Below are 20,204 nucleotides of genomic sequence, written 5' to 3'. Positions count from 1 at the left end.
TACAGCCACTTGTGAAAGAGATGTACTCTTGCTCTGGAGTATGTTAGTGACTATGTTAAAACTGTAATGAAATGCTTCTTCTAATTATGTAGTTATTAAAAGTTTTTAAAAATTACTTCATGTTAAATAGTAGAGGTGATAAACAGTACCAGTGAAATCTACCTGATGACTTTATGTCCACACTCAGGTGCCAAGGATCCGAGTGTGAGCAATTGTGAATAGTAATAATCAGATTTATAGAGATTAAAGACACATGCGCAAATATGTGTTAATAGCATTAAAAAATGTAGGAAACAGCATATCTTAGAACGAAATGGAGATTTTCTTTAAAGGGTAAAAACTCATTCAATTTTATGTCTTACAGGGTTTATACTGAGTTCAATATTGTATGACTGCATTAATTCAACTGTGAACCTAAAAATTTATAGCCACCTTTGAAAGAGATGTACTCTTGCTCTGGATTGTGTTACTGAATGTGTTAAAGCTGTAATGAAATGCTTCTTCTAATCGTGTTGTTATTAAACAAAACAAAACAAATCTCTGGAAATAAGCTGGGCATGGTGGCGCACACCTCAGCACTGGGAGGCTGAGGCAGGTGGATCTCTGTGAGTTCAAGGCCAGCCTAGTCCACATAGTGAGTTACAGGACAGCTGGGGCTATAGGGAGACCCTGTCCCCCCAAATCTCTAGAAATTTTGATGAAACATACTTAATTCCAAGATTCCAAACTGCAGGAGCAGCTCCAGTTATTGAGTCTGGTATGTGTTTGATCAAATATAATTCAATGTATTTTAATTTTTTCCTTTTTTTTAACTTTTACAAAAACTTTATTGAGAAATTCATACATGCACCTAAGGTTTTTGATCAAATCCATGCCCACACCCTCCCCTCCAACACTCCCCCCTCTGAATAGGTAATTTTTAGGATTAGATACAAGCTTCCAAACACTTTTGACATTTTGGCCCTTTGGAACAGAGTATGTTGCTATCAGGCCCAAGGACATTTTGACTTTTAGCCAAGAAACTGGCTATATTTCTTTGGGGTCTTTTTACCCTAACTGCCTAGCGAATTCCTACCTTCTATTCTTATCATGCCACCCCCTGAAGGGGTTACCCAAATTCCCAATAGGGAACAGGGATGCAGACCACTCTAGCTTCTTCCATGCTGAACAGGGACACAGGGTGAGGTAACTGGGGTACACCTTCAGTGGGTCTATCTAAAAGACTCCCAAATTGCATAACTCTTGCCTCTAAGGGGAAAAGAAAGTCCATGAATCATGAGTGGAGATTTGAAGGTGTGAAGGAAAAGTAAATGCAGGAGTAATTAGCATTGCAAGTTTTAGACAGGGAACTAGAAAAAAGTCAGAACAGGGCAATTTTCAAATGTTCATATGAGAGTACACTGGAATTTCTTGACAAGGGCTTCCAAAAGCATCCCTCTACTGGGCTCCTCCTCATTTTTCTTTTGTCTTCCAAGGCTGGACTAGTTGGCTGGGAAGAGTGGCAGGATACTCAGGTGAGGGTCCAGTGACCATGCTTGGCACTCCTTTAATGAATGAGCACAACTGTCAACACGCCCAATTGTCACTATGTTTAGCCATCAGGCTCAGCTGAAGTCGTGATGATGGTAGTTATTTCATGCAGAAGGGACTGCTGTGTAGCATCATATTAAAAGGACCTGGAATTTTAAAGGATTTGGTGCCAAGAGCCACATATGAGGGAGAACATACGTCGTTTGTTTTCCTGAGTATGTTTTACTTCACTTAGTATAACAGTTTCTAGATCCATCCATTTACCTGCAAATTCATTATTTCATCTTCCTTTACTGCTGAATAGAACTCTGTTGTGTAAATATACCACATTTTTGTTAACCACTCATCAGTTGAGGGGCACTTAGGTTGCTTCCATCTCTTAGCTATTGTGAAAAGAGCAGCAACAAACATGGTTGTACAATTGTCTCTACAATAGGATGAGTTCTTTGGGTATAGGCCAAGGAGTCATATGGGGTTCATTTTTAAAGAGTTCTCCACACTGTTTTCCATAGGGGTTGATTGAGTTTGCAATCCCACCAGCAGTGAATGAGCATTCTCTTTCTCCACATCCTCACCAGCATTTGGAATCATTTGTTCTCTTGATCCCAGCCAGTCTGATTGGGGTAAGGTGACACCTTAGGATGGTTTTAATTTGCATTTCCCTAATTACTAACAATGTTGGCAACACTTTTTGAGATGTTTCTTAGCCATCATTATTTCTTCAAGAAATAATGTTTAGATCTTTAGTCCATCTTTTAATTGGGTCATTTGGTTTCTTGATTGTTTTTTGAGTTCTTTATATATTCTAGATGTTAAACCTGTCAGATGTATCCCTGGTGCAGATTTTTTTCCCCATTCTGTGGCTTTTCTCTTCACTTTTTTGATTGTCCCGGCTCCAGCAGAACCTCTTCTGCTGGATGAACTCAATGACGCTCACACATACTGGAAGTTTATTTTCTTGGCATAGATTCAGTGTTCTTCTTTTATAGAAACAGCCTCACAGATACAACTAGAAACAACGGTTTACCAGCTACCTGAACATCTCAGCTCAGTAGCTTGACACAGAAAGTAAAGCATCATGTTCTCCAATTTGAGTAAACAAACTTCATTACTTTACTATCATTACTTTGTCCCAATGAATATGAGCTACAATAGGAATAAGAATAATCACAGTTTAATAAACTTTTAAGCATCAATACATACTAGTTATGTGTCCCAATAGTCAGCTGTTCTAATTCTACTGTGTGGTATTACTTATTCCCGAAGGAAACTGTTTTGCAACACTTACAAAAGTACAAACATTTTTCTACCACTAAAGAAGCTAGAAATTGAGATTTCTCTTTGCAGTTTTTATTTGGTTTTGACTCACTGTTGACTAGGGTATAATTTTTCTGCAAGAAAATGTACTTGGCTTTTCAGTTTGATGTGTTTGAAAACCACGCACACCCACATAAGAAACTAGACCGAGCATTTCCTTATTTCAGAACTGCCCTGTAGCCCCTGTTCAGCCTATTCCCCTAAAACCAACTGCTTTCAGACAAACACGTTGCTAACTGAATTATCCTAGACTTTCAAGCAAAATCCGTTTCAATAACAGAAGAACCTTACATGTCAATGTAACAAATATTTCAATGTAACAAACATAAGAATCAGTTAAAAGTTGAAAACTTTGCACAGAGGGGCTTCTGGGCACAAATGTATGACCAGATAGGAAGCAACATATGTGACAGAATGCATGAGATCCAGTGGGGGTGATATAGGGATGTGTGGGTATCTAAATTTGATTATATCTATTATATGAAATGCACAAAACTTTATAGAAATATTTTTAAAAAGAGGAGAATGGAGCAGAAAAAAGTTGATAACTACCAGACACGGTGGCTCATGCCTGTAACATCGGCACTTGGGGGATGGAGACAAGGGATCAGGAGTTCAAGAACATCCATCCTAAGCTACACTGAAGGTTGTTCAAACAAAACAGAGCAAAAACAGCCAAGCAGCACCAAAACAAACACAAAGCGGAAGCTCACTAAATCACACACCTACGTCAGCTCATTGACACCAAACGAATCAAACAAGAAATTTCATGCTGAATCCAAGGCTGCTGGGACACTTGGTGAATCAAGTCTGAGCCAGATGTGCTGCCACAGTGGCTGATAAAAGTATTTTCAAGTTTTGAGCTGATTCATTAAAAATGTTTATTTATTCCTTGAGAATTTCATACATGTATACAATGTTATATGATCATAGACATCAGCCATTCTTCTCTCCAACTTCCCTTGGAACCCTCTCCCCCAACATGCATTCCTCCCAAATACATGTGATACCACTGTGCCCCACTATTGCTTCCCATATGTTCCTGGGTATGAGGCCATCCACTGAGCGTAGGTAGCCTGCTAGTGTGTGAAATCCCAAAGGAAAGTCACTGTCCATCCCCAGGAACCATCAACTGTCAATAACTCCTCTGCTAAGGGTGGACCATGAGCCCTTCCATGATCCAAGTTGACTTGATTTTGTGCAGGTCTTATGTAAATAACCACAGCTACTGTGGGTTCATGAATGCAACAGCCATGCCATGACAACTGAATTTCAAAGCACTCTTCTGAACTTCCAACTTATAAATTATTTCCGCTCCTTCTTCTGTGATGCTGTCTGAGCTTTGGTGGGGGTGGGGGTGGAGGAAGGTTGATACAAATACCTCATTTAGGGCTAAGGACTCAACAGTCACTTCTTCACAGTACTTTAGTCACTTATGAATCTCTTCATTAAACAGTGTAATAAAAAGCTCCTTTGATCAAACTTGAAAGAAGCAATAATCTACAGGCATAAACACAAATATTTTGAAGTAAGTTCTAATAAAAGTTCATCTAGAAAACAAAAAGAGTAGGTTCCCACTAGGCCGTATGACCCCCTATATCATGGGGTTTTGACGAGGTTTACAGTATCAGGCATGAATTCCCTTCTGTGGAACAAACCTCAATTCCAACTGGAAAGCAGTTGGTTACTCTACGTTAATCATGCCACTATTGCACCAGTGGGAACATCTTGCCTTGCAGGTTGGTATTGTAGCATCCAGGCCCAGAGCTGGGTAATACCTCTGATGTCTTTTCACTCCCAACAGCCTGTGTAGCCCCTTCCAGCACTGTGCAAGCTGGTCAGCAAGGAGGAAGATTACCTGATCAATTTAAGATTGATTTCTCTATGTCCTACAACCAAAGTGTGTGGTGTCTTCAGCAGTAAGGTTCTACCATCTAGACTGGCAACCAAGAACACTGAACACAGCTTGTGCGATTTTGCACACCTCTGGGGCCTCTCTGACCAATAACGTCCATGCCTGGTGCTGAGATTTTTGTTTAATCATTCATGTCCTATGGGACATAAGGTTGTTCCTACCTTAATTCAAACTCCTTAAATTTTTTTTGTTTAGTTAATTTAATTGAATTTAACTTTATGTGTATGTTGTTTGTGGCTATGTGGATGCTGGAAACTGAACCCAGGTCCTCTGCAAGCGCAGTCAGTGCTCTTAACTGCTGAACCATCTTTCCAGTTCCTCAAACTATTTTTTCAATTGTAATGAGCTTACAGACGCTTTTTAGTATGTCCTTGGTTTGGGTGCTCCCCTTTCCCCGCTCTTTCCTCAGCTTGCTTTATTTTATCTGAGAATAGCAGTGCATGGTCTGTCAATTGTGACATTTTGACAGTAGAACATGTCAGTTAAGAGATTCATTTTTCCTCTAGTGCACACTTTACGTTGTTTTTTGGAAACGTGCAATTCAGCATATTTTTGTCCATCAGGAAAGATGCTGTCATACAAGTAGGCAGACAAGGAATTTTGCCAAAGTAAAACTCCTCAGATTCCTGTGCCTTGGAGTGCAAGGAAGGAAGAGTTATAATCATCAGGAGTGAGTGGTTTTAAATTGCAGCAATGCCAGATTGGTGAGAAACTTCACTCGTGGAGTCATTTAAACCTAGAGTGAGCCCAGGCTGTTTGGAGGTGCTCTGATTCTCTCAGAACTGTTCTTTCAGATCTGCATCTACTGTTCTGTTCTCCTCCACTCTACTGCATACTACTCTATTTTTTGATGTCAGTCTTGGAATGGATTGTTTGCAGAGCAGGGCCTGTTTGTGGAACAGAAATGGCTTTATGGTTTGGGTTTATGGGAGTCCCAGATGGACTTGTTTGCAAAGCAAGAATTGCTTTATGATTGAAGGCTTTCTGGGACTTCACTTTATTCCAGGCACTGAAGAGGAGTAGATCGGGAGGATAGGCATCTTATATCAGTCCAACTGCTTCCTGCTGAGGGAGGTCATCAGGGGAAGAGGGGCTTGAGGGTCCGTAAGAAGAAGGGCATTTTGGTGCTGAAACCTGGGAGAGAGTTCTCAGCTTAAACTCCTAATCCTAACACATAGTTTTAAAATGTTTTTCAGAGAGAAGAGTTCATCTCTTACATTCACATTTTGAAGCATTGGAATAAACAAACAAAACAATGGTTCAGGTGATAAGCAAATGGAGCTGTTGACATCAGCTGTAAATTAGAATACACACTTCAATCTTACACAAGTGTTACTGTGTGAGTGGTTCAGGACTCACAGCCTCTGAGAGTTGACTGGCTCCTACTGGAAAGAGCAAACGTATGAGGTGGAGGCTTCCAAGCCAATGGAGGCTTGCTCATGTGCACCTGCAGCAGTGGTGGTGTCCAAGGCAGGACCCATGTCATCCCAATTGAACAAGGGAACAAAGGGGAGGTGAGAAATAGGTGGCAGGTCGGCACTAGATCAAGAACTATTTGCGACTGGCTGTTTCTGGGTAAGGGAGAGTATGACTTATATATGACCACTGGATGGGCTGACGAGACTCCAATGGAAGCATTTACACTGAAGGACGTTTGGGTACAAACACCTGAATGAATAGGACTCAGCATGAATGGCAGAGTGCATAGGGTTTGGTGGGGTGGGGTGGGGCATGGATGGAGGAGGAGGTCTGGGTGTGAGTGGGAAATAGTCATGAAATTTTAAAAGCTCAATAAAAAAATGCAGATTGCAGTTGACTCTTGAAGCCTCTTATTTTACCTTGTAAATATAAAACTCCCTTTGAAAGACAGTCCACTTCATTTCTATCCCTCACATTCTGGTGGCTCAGCATTGTGCATCTGCTTTTTCTGGGGCATGGGCCAGGCATTTAGGAGACAGAACAGCAGAGGAACTTGCCACATGTTGCTACCCTGCTTGCTGAGGGCTGCTGTATTTGCTTCAGAAAGAATCATAAGGATGACCACAGCCTCAGGACGGAGGCTCTGCTCAGCTGTCACGTTTGGGTGTGGACACAGGTTGTTATTGTCTGATGGGGTTTAGGAGAACCATGGGATGGGAACACAAAGCTCTCAGTCCATCTCTTTCCAAACCATGGGTGCCGTGAGAAAAATCAATCTAATCCTGTCTGTCTCTCTGTCTCTGTCTCTCTCTCTCTGTCTCTCTCTCTCTCATATCTCTCCCCATCTCTTTCACCTCCTCTCTTCCTCTTATTTTTTTTATCTCCCATAAGATTCAGTGTGTCCTAGGAGGTAACTCAGGAGCAGACTAAAATTTCTATGCTAGGAAAACAGGATGGTACAACAAACAAAAACAAACAAACAAAACCCCGAAATACGCCATAGAGAACGGATCTTCCTTATTTACATGCATCTTATAGTTAAGAGGATGTAGCATAGAAAAGGTGTTTTTTGAATTTTCAGAAACCAGCTTCTCTGTGAGCCTCACCATCCATCATAGCTTTGCAGCTCTGGACTCGGCTGTGTATTTCTGCGCTCTGAACAGCTAAAGTCCAACAAGTGCCTATAGGAGCCTTCCACCCCCCAAACTCCTCAGATATTAAGATGGGGCCTCATCAACAATGAGCTTCTTGGCCAATACATGCTGGAAAAAGCAGAGCTGTCTGTGGGGGTAGGGATTTTATTTATTTACTATCTATCTATCTATCTATCTATCTATCTATCTATCTATCTATCTATCTATCTACCTATCTATCTATCTATCTATCTATCTATCATCTATCTATCTATCTATCATCTATCTATCTATCTATCTATCTATCTATCTATCTATCTATCTATCATCTATCTATTTATTTTTGAGACAGTGTCTCACTGTGTAGGCACATAGTCTCACACTCCCCCAGGCCAAAGCATTTGGTTTAACCTACTTTGAATGGTTAGATCATGTATTTGCTCCACAATGTCTATTTGTGTCTTATTAAGCTTGAGCACCATATTTGAAATATCACAGGCCGACAGTTCTGAAATCTTCCCTGACCCATCACTCCTTTGTTCTCCATGAATGAGATGCACGGGACAAATATCATCATTAAGCTTGACACCAAGGAGATATGAAATTCTTTAGTTTCCTCTAAATAACTTCACCACCCACTCATTCTCCATATACAGTCTCAAGAATTATATACATCTAAGGTGGAAAACGATAGAATGTCCAAAATAAGACCACTTAAAAATTGTACCACTCAGGAAAGATTTTGTGTGTCTGGAATGATGCACAGACCGGCTTCTATTCCATGTTAGTCTATATCGGTTCTATGATGTGATTTATTAGACTTTAGAATATTTTAACTACACTTTGTCAACTATTTGGTTTGGTTTAAATATTCATTATAATAAGTAATATTGAGGTAGACCCATATGTTTGATGATTTCCTACATAATTCTAAACATCTAAATAGATGAACATTAGCTAAAAATCTTTCTAGGAGGTATTAACCACTTTAACCTTCCCAGAGGATAACATCTTTACTCTGCAACCACTAAACACTGGGATACTTTCATAATCCACAACGTTATCACATATTAAGGAGTTTTTCTTCTTATCTCTATTTTCATGACTCTAGGTAGCTTCAGTTTCAGAAATCCTGCATTTAGGTCTTTGTACAGTATAAAGCTACCTTAATAATTATGTTCTTTGCTTGATATAGAGTGGGAGAAGTATTAACTAAGTGAATCTGTTTTCATTGACAACTCCTAACTGAAAGATATTTTTCATTACAAAAGGATTTCCTGGGGCTGGAGAGGTCACTCAGCAGTTAAGAGTGCATTCTTCTCTTGTAGAGGACCAGAGTTTGGTCTCAACCCTCACATGGGGTGGTTCACAAGCAACTGTAAATCCAGCTCTAGGGGGATCCAACGACTCTGGCCTCCATGGGCATCTGCAGTCATGCACACATATCCACAGACAGACATACACACATACACATGATTAAAAATAAATAAAATATTTTCAAAAAGGAATTCCCAACCCTTTGTGAAAATAATAGTGTCCTAAATATTGAACTATTAATAGCAAATTTATGTCATTAAGTCATAAATTAAAAGTGCAAAAAGTGGTAAAAATTCAAAAGCCTAATGCAGAAAAGTAGGTTGAGGTTCCCAGAGACTGTTTTAACAGGGAAAATGAAGTAAGCGCTTTATAGAGCAGGAAGTCAAAGATGTGATAGAAGAAAACTAGAATCTAGTTCAGAGCCACTCAAAAGAGAATTTTCAACACTTTGCATGCATATCAAACAGCAGACTCGGGTCCTAATTTGCTTAAAGATGATTCCTCATCTGTTTTCTCTCTGCCTGCCAGAAGTTTTCTAAAACCCTTTGAAAAAATTGCATAACAGCTTTAACTGGAGCCCCTGTAAGACTGGGGTCACTAATCTCCACTTAAGCCACAGCAATCTGAGGTGTGTTCTATTTCTGTAATCGATAATTTCTCTAACAGTAGACATTTATATTTCTCAAAGGACATACTTCACTAGTTGTTGTAGAATTTTGGTGAAATTATGTTGCCAGTAAATAATGAAATAGCATTTGAGCAGGAATGCTTTAAGAACGTGCCCATATGGGTTGCTTCCCGTCACTTGCAGGACAACCGAGGCCTTTCTGTGGCCTCCCTGACCTCCTTGTGGACATAGTGATGAGATGAACCACCTGACAGGTAAAGGGGCATCTTTAGTGGTCTTTTATGTTACATTCTTATCCATATGCCTCGCAGGACACATTTTTCTAGATTATCAGTGAATGCAATGTAGACTATGTGGGAGTTACCTAAATATGATCTCCAGTTATACAATTAGCAAAGTTATAAACCCCAAAATCTCCAAACCAAATGATTTCCACTTTCCAACCCTGTTAGCACAGTTGATGCTTCTCAGGTATGTGTCAGTCTGCCCTGCAGAAAGAGACTTCAGACCACTGGACGGAAGCACTTAAGACTCCCCATAGAGGACGCCATGCCCGGTCTACTGTTCTTTCCATTTCTTTCTTTTTTTTAAAAATATTTTATTTATTATTCCCATTTTATGTGTATGAGTGTATTGCCTGCATGTATGTGAGTGCACCCATGTCGTGTAATGCTGTGGAGGTCAGAAGAGGGCTAAAGATGGTTCACAGCCGTCATGTGGGTGCTGGGAATCAAACCTGGGTCCTCTGCAGGAGCAGACAGTACTCTCAACCACTGAGCCATCCCTCCAGCCCCGCGCTCCATTTCTGCAGGCGTCCCTTCATTTTCTCTGGTCAGTAACTCCCGTCCGAGGAAACACCAATCTCCCAGTTTTGCCTTGTTTTGAACTTCATAGTTTAGGTTTCTATGATGTGGGCTCTTCCCTTCATCTCCCTCCATTTTACATTTCTGCACAGAGCTCAGTTTCTTGATTCCCATGACTTCGTGAGCACATCACTCTCCTCTCAGTAAATGGGTATTTTTACTTTTAAAAGATTTTGTTTATAATCAGTGATCTCATCAGCATTCTTTATTATTATTATACTATTATTATGAGGGTGTTTATGTGTGTGTTCATGGTGTGGGAGGTGGGGTTGCATGCCATGACACCCATATAAAATTCAGACACAGCTATGTGCTGTGAATTCTTTCCTTCCACCTTAACATACTTCCAGGAGTCTAACTTAGATCGCCAGGCTTGCATGGCAAGCACCTTCACCTGCTGCACCATCTCACTGGCCCTTGTGCATATTCTTAACATCTTTGGTAAATACAGGTACACAATACTGTTGGGCATCGATCTATTAGGACTTATGAAACAGAGTATATCTTCATCTACTTTTAATCCCCCACTGGCAATGCGTTCAAAAGAGAAATGATGATGTGTGTTGGAAACCTACGATTTTATTTCTTATTATAGCTGGCCTCTGAGAAAATTGTTTGGCATGAATTGTGACTGTTTTCACTAAAACTGCTCTCCTCCTTGACCTTCTCATTCCTCTTTGACTCTTAAATACACTCACGTTTCCTTCCTTAGCACCGTTGGAAGTCTGCAAGGCTGACCTGTAAGATGTCTCCTCTGCTGATGTCTCGTGGACTCTTTGACCATCCAATAGGAGTGCTCTTCCTTTAGCGCATGCTTGGCTGTGGCCTGAAGTGAGCACTGTGAGACTGCACTTAACCATTGCATATTAGACAGGGTTTAACTGGTGCTTTATGATTCCCTGCTAAGTTCTCAGGGATTCCTGAACATTTGCTATCATGTTTCCAGTGTTTCCATTATTTAGAGACAGACAGGTCATAAACGCACTTTTAAAAGCTGTGAATGGGGGGCGGGACTGGAGAGATTGGTCAGCAGTTGAGAACGCTGGTTGCTATTGCAGAGGACTTTGGTTCTCAGCACCCGCATGAGAGCGAACAACCATCCTTAACTCCAGCTCTAGGGGATTTGACACCCTCTTCAGGCCTCCACCGGTGTTGCGTGCATGGGGACACTTTCACATGCAGGCAAGACACTCACACACATAAAAAATAATAATTCAAAAACAAGGAAACATTACTTTAAAAATGCGAATGAGGTCTTAAGGAAAGGAGGGCAGATAATTAAATTCTCTATTTTGATTAAGACAAAGAATGTTTTTGCAAGTCAGAAAATTTAATGTACTTGGTTTTATTTTACAACTGTGTAGTATATTGAAATATAGTTCTGTCATATTGATTTTACTGTTTTTATTGAAGGATATTTGGTTCCATTTGACTCTTGCTGCTTCATATGAGATATAATATTATACATGTTGAAAGAGATATTTCTTAAGAAAAATTCCCAGCTATGTGGAATTTCAGAATTGACATACCGTCCATTTCTTAACATCATCAGAAACACTGACTGTCAACGTTATGAAATTTAAATTTTCTTCCAAGCCTTATGGGTGACAACTGATAGAGAGGTGTTTCTTCCTCTGTTTTAGAACTGTGAGTTGAGGCAAGAGGAGGGGACGTTCTCGGGAGAACGGAGAAAGTAGCCGTAAGGGCAAAACGAAGATTTCTTCTCCGATACAGACATTAACGCCGCAGTTTTTCTCTATGGCTGACTAGGCCGCTTTCCTTTTCATTCATGAGGAGCTGGGTCTGCAGAGACGCTTTCCTGTAGCAACGCTGCCCTTGGTCTTGAGATGGCAGTGTCTCCACTTCCACCTCCCACTCAGCAGTTCAGTGTGTGTGTGTGTGTGTGTGTGTGTGTGTGTGTTACATGGTGTCTGTGATTAGCTGAGCTGTTTACTGTGGAAATGTCTGGGCACTGAGACACAAAGCAGATCCTCTCTCTGGGCACTTGGTCCTCGCGGCCTGGGTGGCAGAAGGAATGGAGAAACCCTGGAGCCTCCTCCTGCTTTGGCTGTAACTTGGCTGTGAGTCACGGGGTTCTGGCGTCAGGCAAAAGGGGAGAGATGGTTCAGTGGTCAAGAACAGGGACTGTTCTTGCAGAAGACCCAGGTTCGAAACCCAGCACCCACATGGCAGCTAACAACTGTCTGTAACTCCAGTCCCAGGGGATCCGACAGCCTCTTCTGACCTCCGAGGGCATTGCAGGAGAGAAAGCGGGAGTTCAGCCTGCGTGGGACTTTCTGTGGAGATGGCAAAAGTAAATACACAACTAACCTCAGCGTCTCTACCCAACACCCTCTCTGGTTCTCTTTTGAAACAGGTGCGCTGTGCACAGGAGGTGAAGCAGAGTCCCGCAGCTCTGAGTGCCCGGGAGGAGACAGCTTGCTTCTCACCTGTAGTTACACTGACGCGCCATTTACTTGCTTCAGTGGCTCAGGCAGGACCCCGGGGAAAGGGTCACAGGTCTGCTGTCGATTCAGTCAAATCAGGGCAAACAAGCGGCAGACTCAAAGCCTCGTTGGGCAAATCCACAAGACAGAGTGCTCTGTACATCGCAGCTGCTCAGCCTGGTGACTCAGCCCCGCACCTCTGTGCCATGAGGCAGTGCACCACAGGCACCTGCAGCCGGTTCCCAAACTCGGTGGGCTCCAGACACCTCCTATCTTGAGACTGAAGGAGTTTATTTAGCAAGGATTATTCATACTGACTCTTTCCAAACAGAATGAATTAATTGTGGAAAACTCGATATCATGATCTGAAGTTGTGAATTCTTTGCGTTTAGATTATCTAATCTAAATTATATTTTATGGAGACTAATTTACATGCCAGTTCACCATTTTAAAGTGGCATTTAGTACATTCCCAATGTTGTATGCCCATACTTCTGTCTGGTTGTAAAGAATTTCAGTTTGCTAAAAATAAACTACATACCCATTAAGCACTTCTTCTTACTCAAAGCCTTTCCCCACCCCAACCCTGGAAAACAAGAACCTGCTTTCTGTCTCTAGGGACTCACTATTCTGTACACATCATGTACATGGAATCATACCACGGTCTTCTGTGCGTGGCTTCTTCCACTTAGCAAACGCCTTGGAGGTTAATTGAACTCGGGGCACAGCAGAGGAAGAAACCTGCACACTTCTCACCTGTCCGTAACTTCCGGCAAGCCTTGCCCGTCTCTTCTTCATGCAGAGACCTGACAAGGACATGTCTGAGCGTGCTTGCTTTTATTATCTTTTTCTCATTCTTTCAAGTATATATGAAATTTCAACAAATTATAAGGACAATATATTTTATTTCTTAAAAAATGTTATTGAATTTTTGCTATTTTGATACAACATAGTTTGATGAAATTTACATCCCGTCCCCTATCTGTACTCCACTTACTGTGCCCCACCCAATTTACTGTGCTCTGTTATATATATAATGTGGCCTATAGAGCTTGATTTGTGCCCCCAAATGTCCTTCAGCATGGGTCATCCATTGGAGCCTGGGTAACCTACCAAGAGTCAAAAGCGGTGTAAGAGACTGTCTCTCAATCTCCCAGCAGCCACCAGTTGCCTAAAGTTCCTTAGGTTGGGTTGGGATTTCTTACCCACTTCCCCATGTCTATGTCAGAGTTTTGTGTGGTTTGAGCTTTCCTGGGACTTGTGTCACCACTGCTGTGAGTTCACATGAGTAACCAAACCTGTCTGGACCACCTCAGGCTCTTACAATCATTTCACTCCCATGAATTTGAAATGGGTGTCTTACTCAGGAATAAGCACTCTGCAGCCTCTTGGTTTCTGTGTTAATCATCATCTGCTTCAGAATCTGCTGCATCCACTAAGAAATTTCTCTAGTGAAAGTTGAGAGATGCATTCATCTTATGTATAGAGATGGCATTTAATATGTATCACTTTGGGCTAGACATCTCACAGACATTTATTCTCTGCATTTGACCAGTAGTGGAAATCTGTAATAATGTCCATCTGTTGGAAAAAGAAGCTTCTTTGATTATTGGTAAGAGCTACACTTGCCTGTAAATATGAGAATGTATATTTAGAAAATGGTAAGAAATTGCATTGGTCAAGAGATGTGGCAAAAGTTGGTTTTCCTCTAGGACACATGACCACTCCAGCTATATGTATTTGGCTATGTTTACAGCACTACACATAAATTCCCTCTAAATGAGCAAGCTTGAAGTCCAATTAGAGAGCTGTTGATTACCCACAAGATAAAAGTGCCACTACTGCACTAATATAGTTGGCTAGGCCAGTCGTTGTTTATAGCTGGGTAGGAAAAATGATTGGTTTTCTCCCTTGGCAGCTTGCATAGCATCCTCTGCTACTATGAGAGGAGGCTTCAGGTCAGTTCCAGGTTTCTCCTGCCTGGTGCACTATATTTTTTGTTATGTGGCCTTCATGTATACACATGTATTGATATATATGAATGTTTTTCAGTAGGACTTTGAAATAATATATTTTCCTCTAGTTCTTCACACCATCTAAGCATTGTTTAGCTTTCTTCTCAATCCCCCTCCTAACCCTCCCTACTCCCTCCCCAGTTACAGCACCCATTCTTTTCCCTGTTTCCCCCTGATAACACCTGTCTCCTACTGGTCCCTTCACTGCACTCTCTTCTTCCCCTACCCACTCTTGGTTCCTTTCCGTTTTCCTGGATCCTGCGGTCACCTCAGGATGTGTATTCACATCTAACAATTTGAGCTAAGATCCACAAATGAGAAAGAACATATGACCCTTGTTTTTCCAAATCTGTTACTTCACTTAGTATAAGTTTCTAGTTTCATCTGTTTTCTTGCACATTTCATGATTTCATTTTCTTCACTTCTGAGTAGAGCTCAATTGTGTAATTGTACCACATTTTTGTTACCCATTCATCAGATGAGGGACACTTGGGTTCTTTTCATTTCTTAGGTATTACGAAAAGAGCAGCACCAAATATGGCTGTACAAGTATCTCAGCAGTAGGATGAGTCTTTGGGTATATGCTAAGGAGTAGTATTAGCAGATCATATGGTAGATTTATTTTTAGTTTTTAAAAATGAATAAGCTTTATTACATCAAGTAGTACATACACACAAAGATGCAAACAGTTTCAGTCATTTTTTCCAGATTTTCTGATCAGCTTACAGAAAATGTGGAAACAACATCTACACACAGTCTCAGGATGGAAATTCTCATGGTGCTTGTTAGGTTGGGCATATTTCTATTTCTTCTGTATTTATAACCTCTGCATTTTTAAAGATTGACTTCATTGCACTCAGGGGTTGTGGGGAAGGGTGCCCACCTAGGAAGTCTGAGTAAGGTCTGAGACTCTGTATCTCACACAAACTGCCCCCAAATGCCAACACTCACCAACTACTCAGTTGGAGGGCCCATTAGGTTTGCCAAACTTTACACAGTATTAATCACTTCTTTTTGAAAGCATTATCTCCCTGGAGTATTGGAGCACTCATTTTGGAGCCCAGGTCCTGGGAGCTCCCCTAAGAGTGTTTCTTATTCTATTCTTCTTCATAATCACCGTTGTCATCTTTTTTCTCTGATCATTCTAAACTGTCCATGGAGAATTTTTCTTCTTCTTATTTTTCTTATATGTGTATGTATATATTGCTGCATGTAAGTGTGCCCATGTCATGCAATGCCCTCCTAAGTCAGTAGGGGGTGTCGGATCCCCTGGCACTGGAGTTATGTACGGCTTTTAGCCACCATGTGGGTGCTGGGAATCAAACCCTTGTCCTCTGCAAGAGATGTCAGTGTTCTTAACCACTGAGCCATCTCTCTAGTAGCCATTTTCTCATTATTATTAGCTTTTGTTTTTGTTTTTTTGGGACAAGGTCTCCCTGTCGTCCTAGCTGGCCTAGAACTCCCTATGTAGTCCAGGCTGGTCTTGATCTCACACTGATCTGCCTTCCTTTGCCTCCTGAGTGCTAGGATCAAAGGTGTACTGCTTAAGCAATCTGGGGAGGATGAGGTTGGGCTCTGTAGTTAGACAGTCCTGGGTTGTTTACCCTAGTAGGTCACATGAAAACAATATGACTTCACATATGCTAACCTAATGTCTCCAAAGGTAGATTATATCATGTGATTTCCTTAAAAGAATCAATAGTACAATTATCAATGTGATAGATTGCTATACTTAAATATTACTTTTGGAACATGTAGCTGATAAATAATCCAAAATACTTTCTGATCCAACAAAGATTTACATGGGCTTAATTAAACAGGTTCAGAGTCACTTGTTACACAGGTCCAAGGCTCCCAGAGGAGTCCTACACTGTGTTCACATGATCTTAAGTCTTATATTGTTTTCTAAAAGCTTTTCCTCTTCAATTTCCCTTTTATTGCAATTTTAGTTCATCAGGTCATGATATAGTGGGATGAACATATTCCGGATCTGGCTGAGGTGAATGACTGAGTTGGAATGATGTATGTGACTCAGTCTCCTCACTGCACATGTGGAAGTTGCTGCCAGGATTTCAGTCCTTATCTAATGCTCTTTAACTTTATGATTGTTTGACTGTTTGGTTCCTTAAAGTCACCATGGTTTATTTCCAGCCAGTTTCCAGTATCTAAAGCTGCATCTCACCCCTAACCGTCTCCAATACTTGATTTGACTTCCACTGCTCACTCCTGCCACATTGCATGCTCTGATCTACTATTTGAAGTGGATTCTTTCCTTTACCTTCTTCCTCTTGTACAAAATCGTTCTACTGGGTCCCCTACTAAGGCTTTCAATAGCTTTTTTTATTGGTCACCATATATGAGACTATATTGGCATAATGTACCACTCAATATACCTCACAAGAGTGACATTGACTGTGGTAGCAGAATTGTAAGGTGATGCCCGAGATTTCTGCCCCCTAGTGTGCATGCATGGTACAATCTCCACCTCTTAAGCATTGGCAGGGCCTATGTAGGATAGGGGTCACTCCTGTGATTGAGTTACATTTCACAACTAAGGTGAGGGGGTTTTGCACAGATATCTAAGTCCCTAATCTGTTTGACATATTTTGATTTTATTAAAATGGATATTATCTCTGGTGGGCCTGCTATAATCATATTTTCTTGATGTATTTTTATGATACATTTTTTCATACATAGGTTTATATTCTTCTGTTTAAATAAATCTCACAGGTTTCATGCATTAGAAAGCATAACTCTTTGTCTGTGCATGACCATAAAGCTTTGAAACTCAACCTGAGAAGGCCAGAAAAGAGTGGGAAGTTCACTGAAATTGTGAACTTATTTTTCAACGTGGCCCCCAGAGGACACTCCTGTCTAAAGAGAAAATGGCTTTCACAGGTCAAAGTAAACTCACAAAAACCTTCCTTCTCGTTCTACCTCCCTTTCCCTCCTCACTTAGCCAACCTCCATTCTGCCCCTTTCCAGCACCGACCTGTGTTATAAGACTGAACACAGTTGTCCTGACCCCTCACCTTAAGCTCTTTCTTCCATTCCCAATCGTCTTTCTGGTTTTCTGGCTTCTACAGGGGGAGAGGGATGGGCAATTCCAGGAGCAGTTGCTGTGCGTTTGACAGGTGCAGAGGTTATCTGAATAAACTGTATTCCTGCATAAAATTATCGAAGAATAATTTTTTTAAAATTCCTTCTTTAATGCTCAGTTCAAGTTATATTGAACATCTTTTAACCAGATGCCAGAGGCAGGCCTTATGCCAAGACAGCATCTCTTTCTAACCTTGCATTGAAAGTCCCTATGAAGAAGGTATTTAAATCCCCTTAGCTCAAAGGGACCTCTGTCCACATCTGTAAGTCTTCAGGTATTATTTGTTTTCTGGGAATTCCTGGGAAGGAGTGTGATGCTTCCTGCTCACTGTGATCCCACTGTGCACCCAGAGGTGTGGCTCACCCTTATCATTCAGTCGGTGTCCATCTGGTTTAGCCCTTTCTCTGTGGACAGAATAATGTGTGGTTTTAATCTGAGAACCCCCGTATGCTGAGTTCACCCACACAGCACTGATGCTGTACTGATGATGGCCACATCCCTGTCTGTTCAACAGCTGTTGTTTAGTTGAAATGCAGCAACTCATCTCTGTTCCATAGTGTGTATTTATACATGTGCAATACCCTAGCCCAGGTCTCTAGCTCCTCCTGATCAGAAAGTTAGCGTGTTCCAGGCATTAAACCCATTCAGACTGCATGTAGGAAGAAGGAAAATGCCTTCTACCTAGGTAACCCTCCTGTGAACTACAGCGATACCTGGCCTAGCCAATTACCTTCATTGGTGCAGTAATAAGACATTGTCTTGCTGATAATCAGTAGCTCTCTAATTGGACTTCAGGTATGTTCAATAAGAGGGAATCCAGCTACATACATATTATATTCACAGATAAATGTAGCTCTCACCACTCAAAAAAGACGGCTTTTTTCAAAAGATGGAGACAATCCCAAAGTTCTACAGAATAAGTCCCTGTGAGGTGCCCAGCCCTAAGTAATGCAATGTAATCTCTAAACACTGCTCAGAGAAATTCATGGAAAAAGAACAGAAAGATTGAAAGAGCCAGAGGCACAGGACACCTGCTGCTAATCAATGCATTCTAGACATGATAGGGACATTACACCCATGAAATCTCCATGGTAGGTATGATTTCATAACAAGATCTGCAGAATGACTGACATCAAAATGAAGAGCTTCAGGCAGTAAATGGATACTGAGGGCAGGAGAATCAGTTTTTTCCAAGGACTAGTTAGAGAGGTTGTCTATGCAATCCCTAGTGGTCCCCCCTAAACAATTTGATTATATATATATATACAAATATATACATATATATACAAATATATACACTTATATACTAAGGGTATATATATATACACATATGTATGTGTGTATGTATGTATATATGTATGTATGTACAATCAAAGAAGTGGACCAGAAATTGTGAGAAGTGGGAGGCACACGGGAGGAGTTGGAGAGGGACTGGGAGGGGTAGAAATAGTGCAAATATAATACAGATGAAATTCTCAAACAAAATAAAAAAGAAAAATTCCTGTCCCCTCATATCCTCCACCAAAACTGTCAGGCAGGTCTGTGCTGGGGAGGAGCTTCAGGCACTGTGGGAGCTCAGCAGTGTCTGGCCTGGCAGGGTCTGTGGGTGGAGCTGACTGACTGCAGAGGCAGGGGCAGATCCAGAGCCATCCTGACACCACAGCCCAGGCTTTGGTTACACACGTCCATCTCTCACAGCCAGACACACATCGTGAAGAGGCTGCTGGGATCCCTGATGGGGCTTCTGTGCACCCAGGTTTGCTGTGAGTTGGGCTGCCCCACATTCAGGGCGTCTGTGAGGATTGTGCAGCTGCAGCATGTGGAGGGGCATGAGGAAAAGCAGCTCCACGTCCTGCAGGGTTTTCAGTCTGGAAGTTTATGGGGATGCCTGGTGGGCTCTGCAGTGACCATCATCTGTGATGTTCTCTGTTTCTAATCAGGGCTGAAAGGGCAACAAGTGGAGCAGAGTCCTGGAGCCTTGACTCTCCAGGAGGGAGAGAACTGTGACCTGCAGTGCAACTTTTCCAATTCTGCCAGCAACCTGCAGTGGTTTCACCAGAACCCCCAGGGCCTCCTCATCAGCCTGTTTTCCAATCCCTCGGGAACAAAGCAGAGTGGAAGACTAAAGTCCACGACAGACGCTAAGGAACGCCGCAGCTCCCTGCACATCTCCTCCTCCCAGACCACAGACTCAGGCACTTCTGTGTGGTGGACACACAGTGCTCCCCAGGCACCTGCAGTCTGAACACAAACTTCAGCTGGGTGGGTGTGGCCCTTCCCTGTCACAAGCCGGCGGGAAGCCACCAGAGAAGCCTTGCACAGTTTATGTCTCTTTCCTGTGTTGGTTGAGGTTTTCTCTCAGGTAACTTTTCGGTCTCCTGGGTTGGGGTTTTTGGTCGTTATCTTCGTTTCTCAATGTGTACTCCTTCCGGAAACAGAACTGTCCAACTTGGCATCGTTCTCAGCACAGACGCAGATAGGAAGACTGAATCTGCATAAACTTTCATGGTTAGCATAGTGT

At 41.7% G+C, this 20,204-nt stretch overlaps 1 protein-coding gene across 1 annotated transcript in view; it reads left to right on the top strand.

The window, feature by feature from the left end:
• Window positions 1–19,928, top strand: part of LOC115067618 — a 37,360-nt gene extending 17,432 nt beyond the window's left edge. Inside the window, exons 2-3 of the mRNA XM_029555850.1 lie at window positions 19,177–19,446; window positions 19,624–19,928. Coding sequence (XP_029411710.1) covers window positions 19,177–19,446; window positions 19,624–19,928 — 575 coding nt within the window. The remainder of the gene's footprint in view (window positions 1–19,176; window positions 19,447–19,623) is intronic.
• The last annotated feature ends 276 nt before the right edge of the window (window positions 19,929–20,204 follow it).

Source organism: Nannospalax galili, unplaced genomic scaffold (genome assembly GCF_000622305.1).
Source record: "Nannospalax galili isolate Female #2095 unplaced genomic scaffold, S.galili_v1.0 scaffold2812, whole genome shotgun sequence".
In the NCBI taxonomy this organism is placed as follows: Eukaryota; Metazoa; Chordata; class Mammalia; order Rodentia; family Spalacidae; genus Nannospalax; species Nannospalax galili.
This window is presented reverse-complemented; position numbering and strand designations above follow the sequence as displayed.